The 25,803-nt window shown below is 46.4% G+C and overlaps 1 protein-coding gene across 1 annotated transcript in view; it reads right to left on the bottom strand.

Annotated features, from left to right (window-relative positions):
- Nucleotides 1-992: 992 nt before the first annotated feature.
- The window catches only part of LOC122370752, a 42,149-nt gene continuing 17,338 nt past the window's right edge, over nucleotides 993-25,803 (bottom strand). The window contains exon 2 of the mRNA XM_043346644.1: nucleotides 993-3,761. Coding sequence (XP_043202579.1) covers nucleotides 3,143-3,761 — 619 coding nt within the window. The 3' untranslated portion in view covers nucleotides 993-3,142. The remainder of the gene's footprint in view (nucleotides 3,762-25,803) is intronic.

Genomic DNA, 25,803 nt, shown 5'->3' with positions numbered 1-25,803 from the left:
TTGCAAAAAGGCTAACGATTTTTCGTGTCAACTAGGCATCGTGACCGACCGAGGCACGCACTAGCACGAACTGACCTAATCCACTTCTGCTGCCTTGCTCCACCCGCGTCTGTTCACGATGGCACCGTGAAATCGCTTAGTGCGCGAGTGCCGTCCTGAAAACGTCACCAAACCCTCACCCAGCTGTCGCCTCCACCCGGCGCACGCTGCTCTCCAACGCCAGAGAGCTGCGCCGGCGATGTGGTGATTTCAAGAGTGTTCCACCGGGTGTTCCAGCTGGTGTTCCGGCGAGCACGTGCTCCGGAGAGATGGTATCACTGGAGGAGAGCTCGCACATTCTACCACGCTCCACGGTCGGCGCGTCGGTATTCGTCGGGATGTGATTGACTAGAATTTAGTAGCGTTATCTCTGGATTCGAACGGTTTTGTCAATGCTGGTCGAATAAATGCGGTGGATCTTCGTCCCTTAGCTGGCCTGAATCGGAATGAGGAAAGATTGATATCGGTTCTTGTGATATGCGACTGGACAGACGCGACGCATCTGAGCAGTAAGCGGCCTGAGTGACATGCAGTAGGAGTCGATTTTCCGATTGATATCAATCTTTTCTTTTGTTTTGTTAAGATGTTACAATTATAGCTTTCTCGTTCGGTAATTACGTAGCTTCAAGGAAGATGAGCTTGATAGTATGTGAAAGCACGCAGTGTTATGAAATTGAATTGTACAGAAAAACCCTAGTTTGTTTGTAACCTATATAGATAAAGAAATGATATTCCTGTGTGATTGTCTATATAAAGATAAAAGCAGCAAATTGCTTTTTGTTAATGAGATAAGAATTCGTTGATACCTATACATGCCTATACCATTGGACATCGAGCTATACCCGTGATTGACTAGCGTTGTTGATTCTTGTATGTACGTGCTGTTTATCTTAAGTACTCGCCCATTATCTCTAATTTGATATTATCTCAAACATTTCAAATTCACATGTCTAGGTAGGATAGGAATTTATTTACAAAACAATACATCCCTCACAACACAACAGCGACGTAGAGCAACAATTATGCACATTCACACACATTGGCACACGTGAATTTGTGTGATTCGTGTACAGCAGTGCACATTCTCGATGCAACATTCACTTTTATCAACAGTAGTATGCATAACAGCATGCACCATGCAACGCAAACGCCCCACAGAAGAAAAAAAACGATTACGCAGGCGATACCGTACTAATAACATACATATACAACATTATGATATGTGCATTCGCATGATCCCAATGCTTTCAATTACACTGAAGGTGCATATATACTTGCAAATGTATATCAATATAGGCCGTTGGTCATTAAAAAGTCGTGTCAATCATGTCAACATCACTTTGTTTCACACAGTTCCATCTACTGAAAAAGTGAGCCGAAGTGCAGCAAAGGCCACTAATAAGTTCATAGCTGCCTCTCAACGTTCTCCAAAGCTCGGAAAGTTCGAGCTGCAGGCACAAACAGCACACACTTCAACAAAGTATGCTCAGGATTCGCTCAATATAACTTACATATCAACATAGGCTCAAAATACACATCATTATGAACATTCAGACGCGAGAATACTGCCAAGAAAAGTCTACTTATAGTTAACCATCACATAAAAAGTCGAGAGACATCTATAACTTGTGAAATATGTAGGAAAATAGCATGACACTAGGGTTACCCGCGTGCTCTGCAACGCGAAGAAGGGTTATTTTTGACCCGTGGGTATTGGGTTGGTCTGTGTCGATTTGGTTGGTATCCATTTCGTTCGATTGCTTTTTGACGGCAAAACATTTTGTAGTGAAACGAAATAGATCCATCGCATCGAGGTGCCCGTGTCGTATTATCATGCGTTCTTCTATAGAATGATTGGAAAACTGACGTGAAGTCTTTTGAGGGCCATCGATGAATTTCGCTAAAAATGACAATGTAATGGTTCGGAACATTTACATTTTTAAAGAATACTGTTGCTCATCATGCAAAAATGAAGAGTGAATATTGGACAGAATTGAATGCTCTATCTAATGGTATCATATTTAATTGCCAAAGGTATCAGGTTATGCAGCAAAAGCCGTGTAATTAATAAAGTGACACATCATTGACAAACACCATTTTCTCCCGTGATTTGCACCGCCTTGATTTGGATCAACCAGCTTTTCTTAATTTTTATATGAGAGGCGGTACATTTCTCTTGCCAACAGGCGTTGTTCCAACTCGCTCCGTTTAACGGTCACCTAAAAATAAAATCAATTCCAAAATCCGTCTAAAACCGCAATTTTTCAACAAAAGTACCAACACAGGTGCACGTGGCGCGTGCCATCCCCTGCACCGCACACCATTCGACAGCCCGCTCAATTATCTACACGATGCTGTTTTCCCCGTGCCGGTCGGACCCCTGGTCACCAAGATATTGCACGGGGACTGGACCCGTGTCGGCCAAAATTAGCCGTTTTCGCCCGATTTCGCACGCCGATTTATACATGTAAAGTCTATGACGCGAATTTGCACTTTTTGAGCACACGCCACGCGCTCCCTATCAATCCGATCGAGCTGAGACCCCTCAAAGGCACGCCGCGCATCCTTGATCTATAAGTTGTGCAAATTTCACCGGGCTAGGTGCAACGGTCTGGCCTGTAGTCCACGCAAAGCACGACCAAGTCGGGACCTCGGTAACGGACAGACGCACCCTCCTCAAATAGTAATATAGATGTTGAGAAGGAAATACCGAGTGATGATAAAGGTAATTTGACTTTCACGTTCTATAGTTTGTTTTGCCATACTTGTCTCCATTATTTCACTTATCTCCAGCAAAAAATCATTCTACATAGCAAAGGGCAGTAGCATAATATCAACGAAATACATATGACAAATATTACATCATAAAACCATTGACGCGTGTTTAAAAGCCAGAGTGCCGGAATTCGCTCGCTCTTCTTGTCACTTCCATGTCACTTCCGTCTCAGCGGAAATGTTGGAAGACGACATTTTTCCAAATACGACCTTTCAAAAAGGCTAAAGATTGAAATATATCCGTTCAGCGAGCGATTAAGGATGATTCACTAGGTGAACATTATCGTCTAAAGCACAACAAACATCACAATCCCAAACGACACTCTGCTCACAAGAACCTCCTGTAGTAGATAGGCTTCCTGCTGCTATCTCCATGCATAACATAAAAGCTGGAAGGGCGACCGTTCGAAGCGTACTTGTATTTCTTCATGGCGGACCCAGATCGCGATCCCTTGTAATACTCAGCGTACTTCTGTCGCAGACGCTCCGCCGGGCTGAGCTTCAGCTTCGGCAACTGCGTCGTCGTCGTAGGGGGAGGAGTCGTGGTCGTGGTCGTCGTCGTCGTCGTTGTCGTTGTTGTGAACTCAGAAATCTCGTTGGATTCGACATCATCGACGTCAGGAGGCGCCAGTCCGAGGTTGTAGTGGTAAACCTGATCGGGCTTACCGTTGATGTTGAACTGAACCGGAACTCTCGCGAAGTTGGGTTTGGGCGTGCTGCGTCGGCCGTCCGTGCCGATCTCGTTCAGGTTATAGTAGTAGGGGCTCGGTGGCAGGCGGATGAAGAACATGGGTGAGTTGCCGGGCGTTTTCACGCTGCTGATACGAGGTGAGGAGTCGCCGTCGGCGGTGCGACCCAGTCCGAGTCGCTCGAAAAGTCGCATGTTCTCGAAGTTGGCAGGCAAGCCGCTACTCAGGGCGGTGCAGAGCGCGACAACGGCAGCGAACCTGAGAAAGAAGAGACGGAGATATGTTAGAAATGCACCAAGTGGAATTATATTTTCGACTTTTGTCGAAAATAAGCGTGGAAATAAGCGTGGAAGGTAAATAACAGACAAAGTTGATCCTGAAAACCAAGAGGAGCTGTTACAACAATTATGCGATTACATTCTGCTCGCCAGTTTGGGATGAGGATAATTTTGTAAAAAGTCCCAAATGGACTGACTTATGGTTTGAGCTGATGGGGGTATAGATTGAAAAAGATAGAGCTAAGAATCTAGTTAGCGTTTCGATGAAATTGAGGTGCTAATGGATGAACGATGGATGAATGGATGAGAAAGAAAGGCCATATCGATATGCCGGAGCACTTAACCCGCGCACCGACGGGGGGGCGGATATCCGCCCCCCCCCTGAGGTTTTTCGCGAATAGCGGGAAAACCGCGGCGCGTAGCGCCGCGAAATTTGGTATGACTATTCCCTTATCAATTTTACACATGGTGTGCAAGTTTGAACCTCCTACCTTTCAAGGTCAGGTCACCAGGTCACTTTGAATGACCCAACCTCAAGTCACTTTTTTGCAACTTTGTCACCGTACCAGAGCTACAGTAGATGTCGGAGGCCTTTGAAAGTCGCAGGATGTTATTAGGTCATTAGTAGCTACAATTTGTATATCTCGGAATTTTGATATCGGTGACCTAAGGTCAGGTCAATTTCGCGACCTCCCCATTATAAGTCAATGGGGGAAAAATCAACTCCCTGTTTTTACCACTAAAACGGGTCGGAATGGCCCCATATACCATACATGACTTCATATACGATCAACCTTCACTACCTTGAGGTCTGTTTTGCTGTTGGGCAGCTGTGAGGTCATGTGACGTCATCAAAGGTCACCAAAGGTTTTTGGCCAATAACTCCGTACAGGAACAAGATACAGACGCGTGGATGGTCTCATTGTGTTCAGCTCGTCAAGACGCATCGAATGATATACATGATGACCTCGAGGTCACGTGACCTGAGGTCAACCTTTGACCTTGACCTTTCGAGGTCAACATATATATCATTCGATGCGGATTGACGAGAGGATCACGATGATGCCCTTAGTTTGTTCCTATCTTGACTAATTCGAAAGTTATTCGAGAAAAACTCTCTCCATATTTAGCGCCGCCATTTTGACTTTTCCGACCCCTGTGACGTCATCTTTGACCTGACCTGAAAATGACCTTAGTAAAAATTGTAGATCTTGACCGTGCGTATCCGATGCCGTTTACCGCTTGTCGCTATCTTGCTTCGTTCTCGAGATCTCAGGGGGGGGGGCGGTCATCCGCCCCCCCCCCCCCCGTCGGTACTAAGTTGGCGCAGACCCCCGTCGGTGCGCGGGTTAAAATGATACAATCAATTTTTTACGTTCATGATAACGGTAAAGAATATAGCCGAATCCTGTTCGTGTGTTGGGCTTTCAAGGAGGATATTCATCCATGCAACTTCAACTTTTGTGACGGATCACCAGTAACACCGTATTTCGGCAAACGGGCAGGAATGGGAACTTTACCGATTGAAGGCCGAGGCAGACAGCGCCTTCGAATAAATTCAGGGTTCGTCAGAATAAGACAAGATACAATAAAAATACGCGTATGGTCCAATTAAATCCCAGGATTTCCTTTTGTAGTTGACACCACTGCAAGTGAAACATTTCTTTTCTTCCGAGGAAAATCACAACATCCGGTATGACAGTAGGAGCTGTGTCAAACGGTGCACTGACTCTCGAATGTAGGTTGTATAGGAGTGACAGCAACGGGTGTTTTGATGTTAAGTGAACGATTCAGACCAATAAATGTCGTTAGGGAAATACACGTCAGGCAGTGGGTTTCCCACAAGTTGTAGGAAAATGCCACGCTTTGTAACTTGTCCGAGTGGGATGTTTGTGTCATAGACTTATTGCTGTCATTCACATTTATTCGCCTCTGGACATGTGTTCAATTTTTACATTGTTGACTTGCGATAATAACCGATTCACCGCTTGTCTCCACATCAAATTTTATCATATCCACTACCGTGCCACCACATCCAATACCCACCCAGCCTACTGACTCAATTAGTCCCCAAACCGCTACATCATTTGGTTCATCTCATTCACACCACGATAGTAGTCTTTTCACACGGCTCCAAAGGCCGCCGTGCTACCTCGGCCGTTACAGTGAGTCGGATCAGCCCCACTCCCAGCGGCCATTGTCGGCGAGATCATTCAATTACTAGCCGCGTCCCACCGCTCCCGTTATATGTTCATGTTCACCGGCCGCTGCCCGGTAGCTTCAGATACAGGCCACGCTAATCCCACACACCTCCCAGTCTCTCGTCATTGGTCCACACAAATACCACACTAATCCTAATCTCTCATCCGCAGCCCCGCCTGAATCTCACGCAAACCTCAGCTTATCAATTTCCGAACCCACCAGCCTCAGTTTGGTGCTCTGCGCCGGCATCAAAGCTGACTGCGTCACGATCGTCACCAAAACACCAAACGGTGACCGAGTGACCGTCTGACCAAGCGGTGCGTCACAATCGAGTCCACTGCGCCGCATTGGTCTCTGATGCGCCGTGACGTCTCCGACAATCTCACAGCCTCCTGTGGTGGTGATGGAGGGTCCCAGAGAGAAGATATTCCCACAGAACCGACCGAGTTTCCGTGGGACTAACGGCACGGAGAGGAGAGAGCTGTCGCACAGCCTTGCTCCATCCTGCACCCTCACAGTTTACACTAATTGAAACCTTGCAAAATCCTATTCGCCACGCTCATCGTGTGACGGACGGGCGGCCCGGCCCGCACGCATGTACAATAATAAAGTTGATTGACGCTGCGCTTTGCAGTGCCCAGCCGGCCGCCCTGCGTCCTACATTCACGCGTGTCGGTCAGCGTCCCAGTTTCGTACACGTGTGTGTCATCATATATAAAGTCCTGTATCTGACGCCAATACAATCCAGTTCACCAGCAGACGTCTTTGCTGAAGGTAAGGGCTAAAGGCCCCGCTGACATTTGGTGGCAGCGGTGGCTGGGGTATCTATTACCCCCCCCCCCCCAACCCGGACCCATGTCCCGTTGTGTATAGTTATTTTTTTTTTTTAGGTAGAAAGGTTTTCAACTCTGTTCAATTTTGATATAGGATCCTCTCTTCTCATAGTTGGTTTCATACTTAAAAGATATCTCTCTCTGGTCTTACCATGCCGGTCGATCATACCCAACCAGTTTCTAGCCTTAACATTCACCAAATTTCGACATTCATACCAATTTATGACGGTTCATTCCCGATTCAAGATTTTTTGCAAGAAGTCCGTGACGCTAAAACCATGGGTTCCTGGCCCGACAGCGTCACCCTCAAAGTAGCTAAAACAAAACTGGACAGTAAAGTGGCCGAACTGGTCCGAAACCGTCATGACTTGAATCATGCTCCCACCTTTGAAGAATTCGCTACTCGCCTGACATCCGCGATCAACTCTGATCGCCCCGTATCATCCCGTTTACAAGATCTAATGACTTGCACACAACATCCGCAAGAGTCAGTCGATGCGTATGCATTCCGACTCAGAAACAAAACCAAATGTTTGACCGAATGGGACGCTACCCCCGAAACCAAACAGCTAAAAAACCGAACCGCAGCAGCAGCTTTCGTCAAAGGCTTAAAACCAAGCCTACGTCAGCTGGTCTTGCCACAAAACCCATCCGATTTTGATGCCGCCATAGCTTTGGCAAGAACCCAAGAATTAAATTGTGTGTTCCTTCCATCTTCGGACACATCTGCTACACATTCTGTGTCGGCCGCGGAGTTAAACTCGGACGTGGTTCAGCAGTTGCAGCACCGTGTGGCCAGCCTCGAGCTCGCCGCCTCCCAAACCCCTCAGCGTGGGAGAGGACGACAGCCCTTCCGGCGAAACTTTCGCCAGCGTGGGTCGTTTCCCAATCGTGGTCGTGGCTATTCAACGCCACCGTCATATACTCACCAGCGAAACGCATACCCAGCTCGCCAAAGTCATTCTTCCTATCGTCCTCCCTCGTATTCACAGCACCAACAATGCTGTTCAGATCACTGTCACTCATCGAGGGACCGCTATGATCGTTATCGCCGCTCATCAAGGTCTCACTCTCGGGACCGACGGCACCGATCTTATTCAAGGTCGCAATCCCGATCTCCGGATCGGAGGGGATCGAGTCACTCCCGACGGAGTCCATCCCCAAACGGCAACCGCTCGCGACGCTAAATGGGACTACAGCGTTCGCGAGCGTGGCAGCTGATGACTCAGGCACGCGCCCTCGTCCTCCAATCTTGGAAATCTCTGTGACGGACCAAACAGGTTCAGCCTTATATGACACCGGATCCAGTATCTGCCTCATTAGCAACAAGTTCTTTCAATCGTGCAGTATTTCGAGTCCACTTGAAAAGTCATCACTATCTATTTTAGGAGTTACCGGTACCCCAATTCAGATTTTAGGTCATTGTCAAATACCCATCCACGTGTCTGACCGTACTATTCAGCATACTGTTTATGTGACCGATAAGTCACTTTCCTTTGGTTGCGACATCATTCTCGGCATAGATTTCATCATCCGCCACCAGCTACTGTTCAATCCGGACACAAAAAGTGTGTCCTTCCTGCAGCCTAGCGCCGCAACATCCACCCAGCGACAGACGCCGCAACGGCTCAGCCCGAGGCGACGAAAACGTGTCCGCTTCTTACTTGGCACCACTGACTCACCGCGCGACATTGATAACCCGTTGATCTCTTACGACGAAAACGATGCTTTCACTATCGATGAAGGGAAAAATCACCCTTTATTTTTGTACAGATCAGTCGAAATTCCAGCCTTTTCAGAAATGTTCGTTCAAATGAAATTACCGCGCTACTTGGTACCCTCTGAGGCCCCATACTTCATCCAGGGTCACGTCGATCAATCAACGGCAGGTATACAGGTCGCTCGCTCAATAGCGTTCTTGACCAAGTCGTACGTTTTAGTTCGTGTAGCAAACGTTACGGCTCGTCCAATTCTACTTCGGAAGAACTTGCGCATAGCGCAGCTCAACCCTGCTGCTCCCAAATCAGAAACTGACAGGAACGATGAAAACTCGTCAGGACAAACTTATTCAGCATCCACTCAACCTGACAAAGGTGACAAAGTGTCTCCAAACGACTTTCAGCTCGATCACATCCCAGAGCCATACCGATCGCAACTGCGCGATATGCTCATGAAACATGTCGGTACGTTTGGTAATACGTTAGATGATATCAAAATCACAAATGTGTATGAACATCACATTGAACTCTCAGATCCAACCCCTGCGTACAAAAACCCGTATCGACTCCCGTTTGCCCATCGCGATATAGTTAAGTCTGAAATCGACAAACTACTTGCTAGTGGTATCATAGAACCCGCTGTTTCACCGTACAATGCACCCATCATTTTAGTCAAAAAGTCATCAGGTGGTTACCGCCTTGTTTCTGATCTCCGTGTTCTCAACGAAAAGATCAAAGATGATAGGTATCCCAACTCATTTGCTTCGGATGCGATTGATCAACTTTCTGGTTGTACTGTTTTCTCGACATTGGATTTGCTCAGCTCATTTCATCAAGTCCCTCTCTCGAAGTCGTCGAGACCATATACCGCATTCACAGCCAACAACCAGCATTTCCAATATGCCTCTGTACCTTTTGGATTGAAATCAGCTTCCGCCGCACTGAATCGTGCGTTGCAAATTGCTCTCTCTGGTTTACAAGGTATCGATGCATTTCTTTACGTCGATGACATTCTGATTGCTAGTAGAAATTACGATGACCATTTAGAAAAGCTTGATAGAGTTCTCACCCGACTAGAAGAAACTAGATTCGTCCTACGTCCATCTAAGTGTTCGTTCATGCAACGTCAGATTAAATATCTAGGTCACATTGTGGATGAGCATGGCGTACGTCCAGACCCATCCAAAATTCAAGCGATTCGAGACTTCCCCAGACCAAGTTCAGTCAAAGAAATTCGTTCATTTATAGGATTCGCGAACTACTACCGCCGTCACATCCCGCGAATGTCTCAATTAGCTGCGCCCCTGATCGCTCTGACAAAGAAAGATGTTGAATTTATATGGTCTGAAGAATGTGAAAATGGATTCCAATCCATCAAAGATGCGTTAGTTCATTACCCAGTTCTTAGGTTTCCAGACTTTACAAAAGATTTCTACTTGTCTACTGATGCTAGTGATTTTGCGATCTCTGCTGTCTTGGAACAACAACACGGTGAAGAACTTCACCCTGTAGCCTTCATCAGCAGACAGCTCAACAAAGCGGAACGAAATTATTCAACTACTGAAAAAGAATGTTTAGCCATCTATTGGGCATTTGACAGCCTTCGTTGTTACCTTGTAGGTCATTTTACACATGTCATCACCGACCACCTCCCTCTACGAGGTGTGTTCAAAGCTACCAATCCAGGTGGCCGTCTGACCAGATGGTCACTCAAACTTTCCGGTTATGACTTTGATGTTACTTACTTACCTGGTCGTCTGAACGTAAAACCTGACGTTCTGTCTCGCGTTAAAGTTGATTTCCAGTCAAAGGATACTTTCCTAGGGTTTGTTTCTGCCACTTCGTTTGAACATGAAGGTTGGACAAGAGAAAAGATAAAAGCCGAGCAACGAAAAGACCCCAACCTCATTCCCATTATCAACCAGTTATCTGGCCATTCAACTGCTCGCATGGATTTACAGCTTCATGAGCCATTGTCAAATTACTTCCTCAGCTCAGACGGCTTGCTTTATCATGTCTCATCTCAAAATAGCAAGACCCGTCCTTTTGTCGATCAACTTGTAGTACCAGAACCAATGAAAAAGACAATCGTACAACAATATCATGATACTCTTTGGTCTGGTCACCTCAAGTTAGACAAAACTGTTCAAAAAATTCGTTTGTTGTTCTTCTGGAAACACATGTACACAGACGTACAGAAATACGTCAACTCATGTCAGCAGTGTATGGAACGCAACGCTCACAAAACCATCAAAAAAGCACCACTACAACGAACGCTCACACCAGCATATCCAATGCATATTTCGTCTTTTGACATTGTAGGTCCCCTCAAAACTTCGTATCGTGGAAACACCCATTACCTTAGCTGGATTGATCATTTTAGTCGATTTCCGGAAGCCATTCCTTTAACCGAAACCACGACCGAAGCTGTCGCAAAAGCATTTGTTGAAAACATCATTTCAAGGTACGGCATCAGTAAAATTCTTCTTAGTGATCGTGGATCCAATTTCACTTCAAAACTCATGCAATCCATTTGTAAGCTTCTGGGTGTCAAACGCATCCTTTCATCTCCTCGTCATCCACAGGCCAACGGCCGTGTGGAACGACTGCATGCTACTATAGCAAATATCTTATCTCATTTCGTCGATCCATCCCAAAAGAATTGGGACGAAGTTCTGCCCATGGCTCTTTTAGCCATTCGGTCTTCCATCAACCGTTCTACCGGTGAAACTCCCGCTCAGATATTCACTGGTCGTGATGTACTTCTTCCATTGGACGTCGATGCTCAACTGCCCTTTGATCCTTTTGCCTCCATTGATTCCTACCGTGACTTGCTCCATAAACATTTGTCGGCACTTCATGACGTGGTGCGCGACAACAATGAGGCCGCCATCTTGGCGCAAGAACGATCCCATCCAACCCAATCCAATCCTCCGTCCATCCATGAAGGCATGCTGGTGTACCTTCACAATCCTCAATTCAAACCTGGACTCACCCGCAAGCTTCAAAAGTTAAACAAAGGTCCATACAGAGTGCTGCATTTGACTAGTCCCGTCAATGCACGTATCCAGCATCTGGAAAATCCCGGTGACGTGCAACTCGTGCACGTCAACCGATTAAAAAAATTCACCGAGGACAACCCCTTCAAAGCTTAGAAACCTCCTGTGGCTCACAGTGGTGAAACTGCTACACGTTCCGTAGGCGAAGCTACCCCAGACAGCAATACTGGCGAGAACCCTCCCATTACGCTGCTGGCCGACCCAGGGACCCATGCAGACCCTCAACCCGAAAGACCGCAGGAACAGAGAGAGGTCCGAGATAGAATGCCGCCGCAGCGACGGTTTGAATTGGCAGAAATGGAGGAAATTCACAATGCCCAAGGACCAGCGATGGAACAAGCTCCACCGCATTATAATTTAAGGCCAAGAGCCAACTTACGGGCACCTCCAAGATATGGTCAGTAACGTAACTGCCAGTTAAATAAAAAAAAAAAGCTCTCGTCCTTGTGCTGAAAAAAGTGAGAATTGAGAAAGAATATATTATAGAGCTCCGGTACCGTAAAAGAAAAGAGAGAAAGGATTAGATAGAGCTCAAGAATAGCCAAGGACAAAGATTGTTGTAGGTACCTGTACATATGGAAGCGCTTCCCTTTTGTATATATCCCTTTAGTTATAAGTATAGTTAAGAATTGCAATGCAAAGACATGCAATGAAATGAGATGAAATGACATGAAATGACATGCAATGTCTTGAATATGGTGTTTTGTGTGACAATGTTCTTCGCATTTTTTGTGACATCATTTTGACATTTGGAAATCTAGCTCCTTATGGCGTTATTTGACACTTCAGCCTTGTTATGTCCACAGATACCAATCTTCGAGATTGCGGGTACAATTATGCACCTCGTCTGATTTTGGATCAATGAACATACATAAAACCAAACAACTACCTACCGGACTCCGCCAAAAGCACAAGCCTTGATATTATACTTAACTGCTTCATACCCGAACAATAACGATAATGGCTCGGTAGGAAACGTTATATTCCCCCTCTCGCCCAATTCATACTTTTGATCACAAATACGTGCTGCTCATTCTTGTGGCACCAAAGAGAACGACATCGGACGCTGCCTCTGATTGTACCCGCCAACAGAAAGGTAACCGAGTAAGTAAATCAAAATTATTTGCATAGCGCTCCTTTCATCACCAACGATGCGTAACTATCCCTCTCCACATCCAAAATATGTCCTAGGATAGAATCCGTAGTATCGGTCGACGGATGTCACTCATGTCCGTTGGCTGCAAAAATCGTCCTACGTGCCAAATCCCTTTGTTCGTCAGGACCCGCATCCGTTTCCTTCAACGCTATCCCGCTGTCCACTAGAGCCGTTTCACTCACTACTGAAGACTCCCTCATTACCATCGAATTTATTACTTCCCAACAATGCCACAAAGAGAGAATTTGTCTATCTCATCGATCAATAAAAAGCTGTGAACCCATTTCTTTTTGTTTAGATGCTCCCATCTTGAACCTTACGCAACGTAATGAAACCTCTGTTCAACACACAGCTCTTACACACTCCCGTGGTCTTTTCGACTCTATTTCTATGACCACAACCTCCATTGGCACATCTATAAAAAACTACGTTATCTCGTTTTTAGCCATTCTGGCTGGTATTTTTACCCTCTCTTTCGTAATCACTCTTTTTAAACGATAATTTTTCAAACTTCCCCGTTATCATGTTTCGCTTCCGCCAGGCTCTTCAAGCCTGATTATATACAATGTACCACAGTGCGACCGTGCCACGCCCGGCCGGCGCCCCGATACATCTACCACTTCGAGGATCTTCACATTATCATGTAAGCGGAAGTGCAACATGGTGAGGCCAAAATTTTGCTCCCTTCTAAGCCTCACGTTTTTGATTGTACATTTTGGTTGCTTGTGTCACATGATGCTTATTGTCACTTGAACGTCACACACCATGGTTCATAAAGAAGACACGGCCAAGTGCCGTCCACATACCTATATGCAAATATGATGGTATGTACTTGTCTTACTTGTCAAATGTGTATCCTTGTATTACTTGTAAATCATGTGTGCTTGTATCGCTGGCCAATTGTTCTTGTATATTTTGCTTCACTATAGTTTGTAGATTTGTCCAAACGTAAAAAGTCGGATACAGGCATTACCACTTCTTCCAAGTTCCCAACATCTCACTACCTAACCATTTATCTCAACACCCCTCGAGTCACAATAGGTATAGGTTGTCAGCCGCTTTGCACAACGATGTGTCAGTTATGGTCACAGGTTTCCATCTTCGCGTATCCATCTGGACAAGGGCCCAGTCCAGCCGCGAAGACCTGCACTGGTCGACATCCGTCTGTTCCTGCCATCGAGATTCCCCTGTTGGTTCTCCAGCCACATCAAGCAGCAGTCTTCTAACGCCGACGCCGTCTACACACCCGCCTCATCAACACGGCACGGTGTACCGGTGGACCGAACTCTCTACGCCACGTCACCACACTCGTGGCAGCGCCTTCCTGCAGGCATCCGGCTACAACATCACCTGACGTCGCCGTCACCTCTCTGGTGACCTCACTATCACCATCTCGGGCGATATCAGGATACCAGCCGGCCGCCGCTGTACTCCAGCACCAAGCGCTGGCCACTCCAGAGGCGCACATACGAGTACCTACGGTCCATCTACATTCTACGGCGTCCGAGAATATTTCTGCTGCTCACCATGATGCCTGGCGAACCGATGGGATCTCTACCTGATGCTGCTTTCGATGTCGATCTCCAACAATGCATACCTGTGCATCATACTATCATGTCTTGTTGCAAGTGTTCATTGACGCCTCCTATTGTCGGCTCCCGGGGAGGGTGAGATAATGTCGCACAGCCTTGCTCCATCCTGCACCCTCACAGTTTACACTAATTGAAACCTTGCAAAATCCTATTCGCCACGCTCATCGTGTGACGGACGGGCGGCCCGGCCCGCACGCATGTACAATAATAAAGTTGATTGACGCTGCGCTTTGCAGTGCCCAGCCGGCCGCCCTGCGTCCTACATTCACGCGTGTCGGTCAGCGTCCCAGTTTCGTACACGTGTGTGTCATCATATATAAAGTCCTGTATCTGACGCCAATACAATCCAGTTCACCAGCAGACGTCTTTGCTGAAGGTAAGGGCTAAAGGCCCCGCTGACAGAGCGACCTTGTCAGGAACGTGAGGTTGGGGAGAGTGGCGTAGAATTTGTAGAGAAACTGGGAGGATATAGGCGGGGAGCGTTGATGAGAGATGGAGGGCAGAAACAAACTGGCAATGATCTGGTAAAGATTATTCAAAGCACCAGCTTAGGCAGTACCCTGTCATGCTAATTGACGTATTTTGTATCAAGCACATTGCATGAGAGTTTGAGACTTGTTACAATGGCATGTATGGTGTGAAAACCAAGCCGACAATTATGGCCATGTTTAGATGAAACTTCGCGCACTACATTTCAGTGCGTGAGGTCCCAAAGGTATTCGCATCCCATAATCACACTCATTCAAGGAATCCTCCTTTGACCCACAGCACTTCCGGCTCGCGGTACAGCTCGCCACTCCAGTTGACGAATAGTTCTCATTTCACAGGACTGAGCCATTTGACGGACACAGTCCTGCGTTCCCAGTCATTTACCGGGAGAGGTCACCACTCTGGCCATGGTAATGACACACCAGACCGAGAAACAGACCCCCGACTAAAGGAGTGATGGACGACTTCCAGGGCGACACGGGGTTGTTGGCGCACGGTATAAATTACCGACGGGTTATATTAGGATGTGTAACTCATGCGCAGCTCTTCAGCCAATGAGCCGTCTGCTCTGATTCATATTCCCGTGCTATTAGATAAATGACTGGTGCCTGAATAACTGACATGTCAGGTCAACTAACAATTGATTTCCATTTAACGGGAGATAACGTATTTATTTATGCTAGGAATCCTGAGCCTTTTAGATGCTGTGAATAGCTCTTTTTAAACTCATAGCGTCTCCTTCGGACTTGAGGGGGAAATTTGGCCTACCTTGGAAGCCAGCTAAAATCTTTCACAATCCAGTCCTTTGAATACAATGATAGAGTCCATATTGTAGGAGAGAAATATGCATAATAACAGTCCCCCAATCTATCGGAGTCTCCTAATCTATCGGCTCCGGTACGGTATAACGGCCCGTGGATGGAGGTGGCATATCGATTCAGTCCTATAGGTCAGCCGTTCTATGGGGCCATTCTGTTGGCCGTGGGAAAGTATTGGGCGGGTCCCAGGCGGCTGGAAAAGGCATGCGGAATATGTTTGTGATCCGGCGTGATAAATGGCGATTTAAATATGATTAATTAGATATGCAGCCAATGCAGCCGAGACAAGCTCGTCGGATATCATGGAATGCTATTGGATTATTGGCGGAAGCGTCCTGGCGACGACGACCTAACATCAGCAACAGTCAGTCCACCCACAGAGCAGGCTTCCACGTGAGTGTGTCATTCTCACGCTCCGCCGCGCGGTGTCAGTTCGGGTCTTCTCTCGCCAAACTGGGTTAGAGCTCGTCCACGGGAGTCAGGTCATTTGGACTGGTTTGGCCACTGGCCAGTCTGGTTGGATGAGTCAGTCGGATTGGAGTAGTGTGCTCCAGAGCAGGGCTTGAGTACTGGACGAGTAGTGCTGATAGGATGAGGGCTGAACCGGCCTAGATAAAAGAAACCTGTCGGAAATGACAAAAGGTTCATACCTTGCAAGACATGGAAGCTTACTTGGAAGCCAAATGGGATACCGTGCATTACTTCCGACAAAAACCAACCCAAAACATTACTGAAGCTCGGTCAGAATAAAATGTTCTGTAGCACGGCCCACTTTACACAGGATGTCAATGGCATCTCTATCTTCCAAAGGCATCCGTCACCGCGGCAAAGCTCCCCCCTCTCTCTCTCTCTCTCTCTCTCTCTCTCTCTCTCTCTCTCTCTCTCTCTCTCTCTCTCTCTTTCTTTCTTTCTCCAGCGTTCTCGCTCCATTCATCCAAAGTTCCAAACCCCAATATGCCGAGATCGTATCTCGCCCCCCCCCCGCTGTTCCAGCCCCGGGTCGAACCGCAGCTGTTTGACCGTTTCCGTCACCAGGGAATAGGGCGGCACAGCTGCTCGCTCTCTTCCCCAAATCACGCCGGTTAGCACGACCTTGGAGGCCTCCGTGACCGGGGCGTCATGTCACGAGTGTCCGTATCATCGGGGAGAGGTGGTCAGGCGTTAGTGTACTTGTGACAGTTGGTGCGGCGTGTTGGGGTTAGGTTGAGGTGTACAGACTACAGAGCTGGCTATGTGTGTTCATTGTAGCATTTTCATCAACATCAATTTTTAATGAGGAACTTCCGTGGCACTTCGTTACAGTCCACTGGAGTTTCAAAGCAAATCTTGTTGAATTCCCGAGTATTTTCCCTTCTGTGGATGACATGGGCGAACACCGATAAAGGCCAAGGACCCGGACCTGAAAGACATGCATGACTGCAGGTGACAAGTCAGACATTTTTATCTGTGTCTTTTCGAAGAGCGTCCAGTGTAGCCCAAGTTTCAGATAAATTTATGTCGCGGTCGACAAAGATTAACACCAGTACAGGACCGGAATAGCGCTACGACAGATATCAACGTCAACCGGTTGTCCAGAACAGCTAGACATCGCCGTATCACCTGGTTGACGAGTAAGACAGATGTTCCCACAGAAGTTTGATCCTGTCACCCCGTCTCTCCGACATGACAGCCGGCCCTGTCTGCACTCTGCTGTCACGAGGATGTCTTGCTAGTGTGTCACTGCGGATACGCTTCTGGACTTCTGGACTGGACGCTTCTGGACTCTGGACAAGGCTCTGCCGGGCGGCGGGGCGGTGGAATATGAACGGCCCAGCCATGCGGCAATATTTCACACACTGATTTGTGTCATGGGAGTGTATCGCATTGAACTTTCGAGGGCGGAGACGTTACGGTCTGTCTCGCTACTGTTGAGAAGTTATCGGTGTCGGCCTCGGGTCACTGGGCTGGGAGGCGGATCTTTGTCGCCAGAGGTGCACAAAAAGCCCAGCCTGTCTCCTACACGGTCTCCGATGGCTCCGATTTGTCTCACCGATCATCTTTAGGTATATCCAGGCATATCTATGCTTTCAAGTAAAGCTGGTTATATTGCATTACAGTTATTCATATTTACAGAACGTAAACGCTATTCCTGAATTGTGTTTCTTTCTGAAGCTATCCGCAGATATATGGTCATTTTTTAAGAAGCCGACAGACATACGGTTATGCACTGCTTTGGGCAAAGTGCGAGGCAGGACTTAGTACACCTCCACCTGAAATGCATACTGGTGGTGTATAAATAGACTAGAGTGAGGCAGTCTAGTTGTTGACTGTGTCTGGAAACACTTGGAAAGTCAAGAACTACCCTCATAACTCCATAGGGACGCCCAATTAATTCCTCTCATCCAATGAGGGTTCAGTTCCACATGGACCAGACGGGCGTCCATCTGCCGTCCCATAGCGTCCCTCTCCCGTTTAGTGGGGCAGTTACTACTTGGCGGGCTGAAGGTGAAGTGACCTAACGCTGCAGTGTGCAGTGCACATCAGTGTTTCTGTTTAGGAATCTGAAACTTTAAGGAGTGTGTAACAAGTTTTTTCCTGGGTCAACATTACTTAATTTAGGTAAGAAAACATGTGAGGACGATTTTGCAATATTTGCTAATGGAACGAAGCCCATTAAATTGCGATGGAATACCTATCATATTGAGAAGGACCACAAACTTTCAGAAAACGTTTTGACTGTAGGCTTTAAGAAGCATCCTTTTATAATCCATCGCTGACTACATAAATAGTGCAATGTATATGTTGCAGGCACTTTAGAAAATCAGTCATTTTGTAAAATGCCTATTGCCTAGGCATTTTACAAAAAGACGGCTGTTTAAAAATGACTGAACGCAACCAGGCTTTTTTCAAAATGGCTAGCCATTTTACAAAATGACTATAATAGGCATTTTGCAAAATGCCTGACCAGCATGGAACGTAGATCCCACTACAGATACTATGGCCAACAGTTTTTGGACGTCTTCCTATACCCTATAGGTACGTGTTCAGCCTGTAGCTGATCGATTTGAAGCTTTGTGATGACGACAATGCAGAGTAACGACCCTCCTCAGTTGACTGGACAGCGCTCATTGGCTCTAAGGAACTTCAACAAATCTACCCTAGGCCTAGTCCACGCAATTGCTTACAGTATTATTGTTTAGGTTTTCTTCCTAACTTTTCTTTGGAATAAAAAAGCTCTCTGATCACAATGAATATTAAAGCAATAATTAACAAAACACGATTAATTTTGTTCTGTGGCAACAGCTTTGAGTACCTACTTGCATGGTCCCAGTTAAAAATATCAAGCTCCACATCGGGAGAACCATCAGGTCGCTTGGCGTAGGACGAGAGCGTTGGTTTCAGAAGACACTAACGCCTAAGTGTGTGGGATCGAATCCTCGCGACCTCTAATAGTTTTACAGATACAGGCCGGCATAGGGCCAGTCGTTTGTTGACGCTCCAGATCGATCATTTTAAATCCAGCAGCGTCGCTGACGTGGGGGTTGGAAATGTCGCGGGCCTGCACTTCTCAAAATAGAGGTAGGTATGGACTTCCCACTGCTGGACTCCTCTGGTCATAATGCTGGACTCCTCGGTCCACCTACACGCTACCAAAACGTATATAATTAGGTACTCGTATCTACAACACGCTGCTCAGTCATTTTGTAAAATGGCTAGATATTTTGTAAAATGCCTAGGCATTTTGCAAAACGACTGGAGAGTCAGTCATTTTGTAAAATGCCTAGGCTTTTTGCAAAAAGCCTGGAAAATCAGGCATTTTGCAAAATGCCTAGGCATTTTACAAAATGACTGATTTTCTAAAGTGCCTGCAACATATACACATTTCACGTGCATCGCTAATCTCTTCGCTAATACAGATCCTGGTATAATTTTTTTACTTAGCAAACCTCAGCTGTCATGTAAAATTTTCACGACGCATTCATACATTACAGTTTAGAGGCAGATAAATCCGATATTGCTGTTTTCTGCGCGGATCTGTGAGGTCGGTCCCTGCCATGGATGGTGTGAGACCATCCATGCTGCCGATCGTTCGACGCGCTAGTTTTATTAGGGGTTATATGACCGAAGGACATCGACGGCCGACGGAAATGCCTCGCCTGGCGGGGACACCAATGTGGAACACGCTGCCGGTTTTTCCGAAGTAAAACTGGAGATTTGCTAGACAAAGTTAGACTGAGTGAAATTAATGTACTTAGCCATATGAAAGCAAATGTTTGACAGAAAGTAAGCGGCCATTTTGTCGCTGCTGGAGACAACTGCCGGAAAGCTAACTGCATTCCCGCAACATCCAATTTCTCATCGATACGTATCAAATGAAGCAGGGCAGATGGCCATATTATTTTTCTTAGGATGTCGGAATATAGCAACATGTTAAAATACCAAAAAAAGGTGCATTGCCCTTGTTCATAACACAGCCTTTGTTCTGGGTCTGTGCCTTTGGATAGATCTTATAAAGTGCTTAAAATCTTTAGAAAAATGCACTAAGTATCCATTGGAATTATTACTTATGCCAACATGAATGGTAGAATTTGTTGTCAAGTCTAGATGTGTTTCCTCCACTCTCAATGACTGATAAATGTTTTGCTGAGTAATGTTTTGTAATATATTAATTTCTATGCCAGTGGTGGCTCAAATATCCTGTTATAGCTATGATATGTCTAATCTTATATTGTTTAAATAAGTTAGGCAAATTCAACTGAAATTATGACTGTAATATTTGAAATATGTCATCTGATTGACCTTCATCCTACATATAATTAGCCTGGGCAAGGATTATGTCAAAAATGGCAAGGCAAGAGGAAAATAGAACAACTCAGATTGTATTGCCACTCCTTTAGTCAGAGAATGAGGACAAGTTATAAGCAAAAAGCACCTATTTGTCTTATCTTGAAATCAATGTCAAAGCCTAACTGACAACTTAGTATGGTCTCCCTCATTTTAAAATAATGCAATGCATTAGGTACTGGTACATTGCTCTGTGTGAAATTTATGGAGAACTTCACAAACCCATTACAAATCAGTTTTATAAGCTTGTGCTTCAAATTGCTGCTTCCCACACTAACTGAAAGGCCTTTGAGCAAACTCATGAGCAAACTCCATGCCATCATATCTTGATATTGAGTAAACATGTTGACTACTTAACTGACCATTTACCTTTTTCTATAATCATATCATTCACAATTCTACACAGACCTGTAGACAATTCATGACACATTTTCCACCCACAAAATTATTATATACACAACTGAACACAAAGCATATGCTGAAAATAATCACATATCTCTGTTGCCTTTTTGCTATATAGGTACCTGTCTATAAAACATGAATAATTTGATGTTGTGAGCCTTGTGCCTAGATGAATGTTTGTGGTATTGGTGTTACATCAAGGAAATTGAAAATTTTTCATGCAGCTTAGGGAAGTTATACCTAGGTAATGTTCAAAATGAAGTGAGATGCCTTCAATTACTAAAACTCCAGTACATTGAAGAGCCAATATTCTTTTGAAGGAAATTATTACCTATTTACATTAAAGCTAGATAGGTAGTTACCTGCATGCTAGCATCTTTCAATGTTGTCCTTTATCATCAAAATGAATGGAAACTTAAAAAAAAAAGTTGAAGTGATCAGATAGGATAGGTAAAGCAATTTCACAATTCAGTCTATCATCCTTCACACCTTTGTAGTTGTTTCTGAAAGCCACTTCAATTGCTTGTCACACCATTTTTTTTCCAATATAACCGCAGATAAATGAACCAATTGGCTTATCTAATATCTACAGGAATATGTGACATAAGGACACACGATTTTTAGCATGGGTACCCAGTTTTCAGTTCTTAGCATGGATACCCAGTTTCAGTTCTCACCAAGCCAATTAGGTTGGGTACCTACCTACTTACCAGCACCTCCACATAATCGCTCCCCAAAATGCCCCCTGCCACGAACCTCTTATGAAGAGTTTAGAAGTGCAGGCTGCAGATTTCCGGCCCATGCAGAGTTTTCATTTCTTTGGCAATTCTTTAACTCCACTTGGAGCTCACAGCCTTATATTACCACACAATCACAAAATATAATGTGAAGTCCTTTCACTTTGCTTACACTCCTTACACTGCACAAGACACACATCCACAGCACAGTACAAGCAACTGAAGCGAGCTGTTCACTGTTACAATTATCTTTCAAATTCAACTGACACCGATAGCTGGTTACCACGCAACGCGCTAGCAAATGGCGTCAGCTTGTCCCACGAATGGCGGTTGCTATGGAAACCAGCTGACGAAACTTAACAGAACCCATTTTCGAACAGGAGTTTTGTTTTAACTGATAGGCGCCCAAAGAATTTGTGCGCCGTTTTTCGAAACATGCCCACCACTTTCGCAGTTTTTTCTTCCTACATTTTACCTACACGGTGTCTCATGAGACACAATGTTAATCCAATGGGAACTGTCTCGTGGGTGTCTCATGGAGGAGATTTGTAGGAACTGTTTTTGAAGACACGTTAAGAAATGTAATGACTAAATCCCGTTGATAGCTGATTGTACCGACCAATTGCTACCAGTTAGCTGTTTTTTATAGTCATTTTTGTACAGAAAACACAAACTGAAATCTGTCTCGCGGCTACCCTCTTCGGCTCTTTCCTGTCTCCTACATTGTAGGCAAGTAGGAAGGTTTGTGCACCTCTGTTTGTCGCGCTTATTCAGTGAGGTGGTTTTGTGATACAGGCATACTTTGGTGCTTTCATGCTGCTCTGATGATCAGCAAGGTGGCTAACAGCAGCTGGCGAAGTCCATGTCCATGTCGACATAGCTAAGTCGACTTTAATCACAGCTGCAAAAAAGCTCCCACATCGACTCCTGCTTCCGTTCGCCAACCGATCACAACTCTTTGCAATCTGCAGCCGCACCATACTGCCGTCCCTTCCCCTCCCCGGTCCGGCACATCCCTCCCCACCGAGCGGCGCCTCTGAGCTCCTCCCCATCCCGCCCGGGTCAGTCGGTCCGCCCCAGCCGGCCTCCCTCCTCCCCTCCGCCAGTTCATCGCTCTCCGTCCGACGTCACCGACAATTAGGCCAGGTTTATGGCATTTTTATGAATCAGCCGCAGGCAAGGACGCTTCGTGAGACGACTAGATGACGGACCTGCGCCGGCCGGGCGTCAGGTCAGAGCACGAGGTCGTCGTGTGATGTGGCATTAGGCAGCATACAAACAGGGGATTAGATTGAAGAAAATGTGACAATAGGCGGGATTGCCCACGTGATAAAATAAGAAAAACCGCGAATCTCAGCTCAGTGCGAATGGAGAAGCAACGGGATTATCCATGCTAAAGAAAAACGGTAGCACGTGGTTTTTGCAGTTCCGCTCCGCCCATCTTCCAATCGTTGGCGCATATTTCACCGGATCAACCTGTACGGCTGAGTCCAAACAAAAAATCCGAACAATACGACGCATGTCACGCCTGGATTGGTGTGGCGATTCGCGTTAGTGTGTGTCAGGAGCCAGGCTCTTCGCCGGCCCTCGTGAAGACGCGCCGCGCCTAAATTGGAGAGAGCCCCGCCAGCCTTGAGCGGCCGGCCTCAGTCGTAAACAGTTTGGTTTCCTTTTATTGTCGACAACGGCGTCTGACAAAGTCATTTTGCCCTCTGAACTAGGTGATAAGTCTGCCCGGTCAGACAATGGCCCTCGCCGGACGGCCCGTGGCACTTAGCGCTGGTTACCCACTCGTTTTTGTCGGTCCGATCCAATTTGTTGTCACGTGTTGGGGTTGGGTTGGGTACTCCTCTGGTGGGCGGGTCGACACCCATGTAACCGAGAGACGCCACACCGGCGAGGACAAATGCCAACGGGGTGACAAAACCGGCACAGACCAGCGTGCCGGACCGCATACAACAGGCGAAAGTGGACTAAAAGGAAGATAGGAATGAAAGGGCAATAAACAAATAACGATTGATGGATGGCACTGAACAGGTTACATTGGAAAGTTGAAACCAATTATTGTCGTACTCATGTCGTACTTAAATGTGCTGACGCTCGAAGAATTCGGTCAGGTAATGAGTCTTGAATTACAATATCGCGTTGTACTGTTTGTACTTTTGCTTCACAGTTCAATTATCTACATTTAGTCCAATTACGTTAACAACATGGTACACATCAAAAGAAACCGACAGTGTAATTATACAGCGAGTACTTGACCGTGTTAAATCATTTACCACTAGCACAAATTGCGTGCAGTTAACCAAAGAACTACAGAAACCTGGTGTGGGCGAGCAATGCCTCAGGGCAATGGCGCATGAGTTAAACTCTACATTTTCTGTTTGTAATTTCACCACCATAGTACGAGTACAAAGTAATATGAGGTCGCTTGATGTCAGTCAGTCAATGACGCATCCCATCTTATGTGGTAGGTAATAATTTCGTCTGATTAATAGCCCTCAATATCAGGTATCAAGGTGGCTGTTTGATGTATCACAGCCGTCCAAATTGGCCCACTACGGGAATAAGTCATCAGGGCAGAGCTGTGTACCAGTTCACACACATCGGTCAAACTGTTATTGGTTCTAGGTTCAGAGTCAGATACAATAATGAATCGGCTTTTGAGTGCTGAACAGCTCACGCCGCCGGAAACTAGATCGGAGCGCAGCATCTGAGGTAATATTCTGCTCGATGGTCTAATTGTTTGGCGTCTTAGTCAACTTGTTTGGTGTCTTAGTCAAGAAATAATCTAAAGGACCGTGGTCTATGGAATGTAGACGGTGGACTGTGGACGGTAGCCCATGGACTGTGAACGGCAGACCGTGGACGGACACGGTAGACCGCGGGTGGTGGGTGACGGGCGGTGAACGGCGAGTGGCAGTAGCGGGCTCCGCGGCAGGTCAGACCGGGTCAGCCGGCGCCGCGCACTCCTGGGAAACTCGGCCGACCCGGTGACCACCGGTGCCGCGCCGGCACACTGAGCTAACGGTAAGGGTCACCAGACAGCTTCCTGTCCAGCGGCGTGACGGACGCAGGGTGCACCGGCTACTGACGGCCGACCAAAGTCGAGCACGAAAAGCAGCTACCACGGACGGTCGCCAAAACATAGAGATTATTCAGTCACACACCGACCGCTAAAACCGATGATTGTGGCAAGGAAATGATCGGCTATGCTTGACGAAAAATTCGGAGTAATGAGCACTTGCGCATAGAGGTTACTTAGGTACTGACTTACAGCACACCAGCACTGATATGCTTCATTATTGGTTGGGACTTTCGGAAAGGAAAGCCAGGTCAAAGACCGCAAAAGCAGGATACCGTTGGAGCCAAATAAGAATGAAGTCTCGTGCAATGGGATGTGCAAATTGCGGCCATTCGAATCAAGTATTAGTGCTTAGCGGGCTGGAACGGAAAGCCGATTAGTTCAAAACACTAACGATAGCTTGTCCCAGTAAAACTTGTTTCCAATTCCCTGCTCTGGTTTCAGGGTGACCCAAAATATTTCCAGCTGCCAGCTGGTGCGAGGATCAGATCATGTAGTAAAACCGGCTCCCACAAAACAAGAAGACATGCATCTTAGCTGCATTCAACTCACTTGGTACGCGTTCATGGGTGTAGGAGCGCCAAAAATATTGGTGAAGGATGCCACCTGAACCTTATGAAAAGGGACAGGACCGTGCCAACTAACACGCTCAGTGCAAGCGGGGGGGGGGGGGGCGAATTTCGCCAACCCCTTGTTTTTCGCAGATATCTTACGCCCTTATCATCCCATTAACGTCAAATTTTCAATGCCTGTCTAAAATTGAATTGTGCATCTTGCCATGACAGCAAGATGTAAATCAGGGCCTCGGCTAAGGAATTTTGACTACTGGGGAAAATGATCAAAGTGTGTTGACCCGCGCCCTGCTGGGAGGGGGGGGGGGAGGTTTTTGAACACCCACCCACCCCCCTGCGGTTTTTCGCGGATATCTGAAAAACGGCGGCACCTTATCATCTATCAATGTTATACATTTTGTGAAAATTTCAGACCAGGGTCCTTCAAGGTCAGGTCACCAGGTCGCTACAAGTGACCTCACCTCATAAACACATCATAAAATGTTTCAATGTATGCCATAGCTACACCAAGTGACGGATCGCTTTGAAGCTTTCA

This window comes from Amphibalanus amphitrite, unplaced genomic scaffold (genome assembly GCF_019059575.1).
Source record: "Amphibalanus amphitrite isolate SeventyFive unplaced genomic scaffold, NRLGWU_Aamphi_draft 001165F_arrow, whole genome shotgun sequence".
Taxonomy (NCBI): Eukaryota; Metazoa; Arthropoda; class Thecostraca; order Balanomorpha; family Balanidae; genus Amphibalanus; species Amphibalanus amphitrite.
The sequence above is the reverse complement of the archived record's forward strand: the minus strand, read 5'-3'. Positions and strand labels throughout refer to the sequence as shown.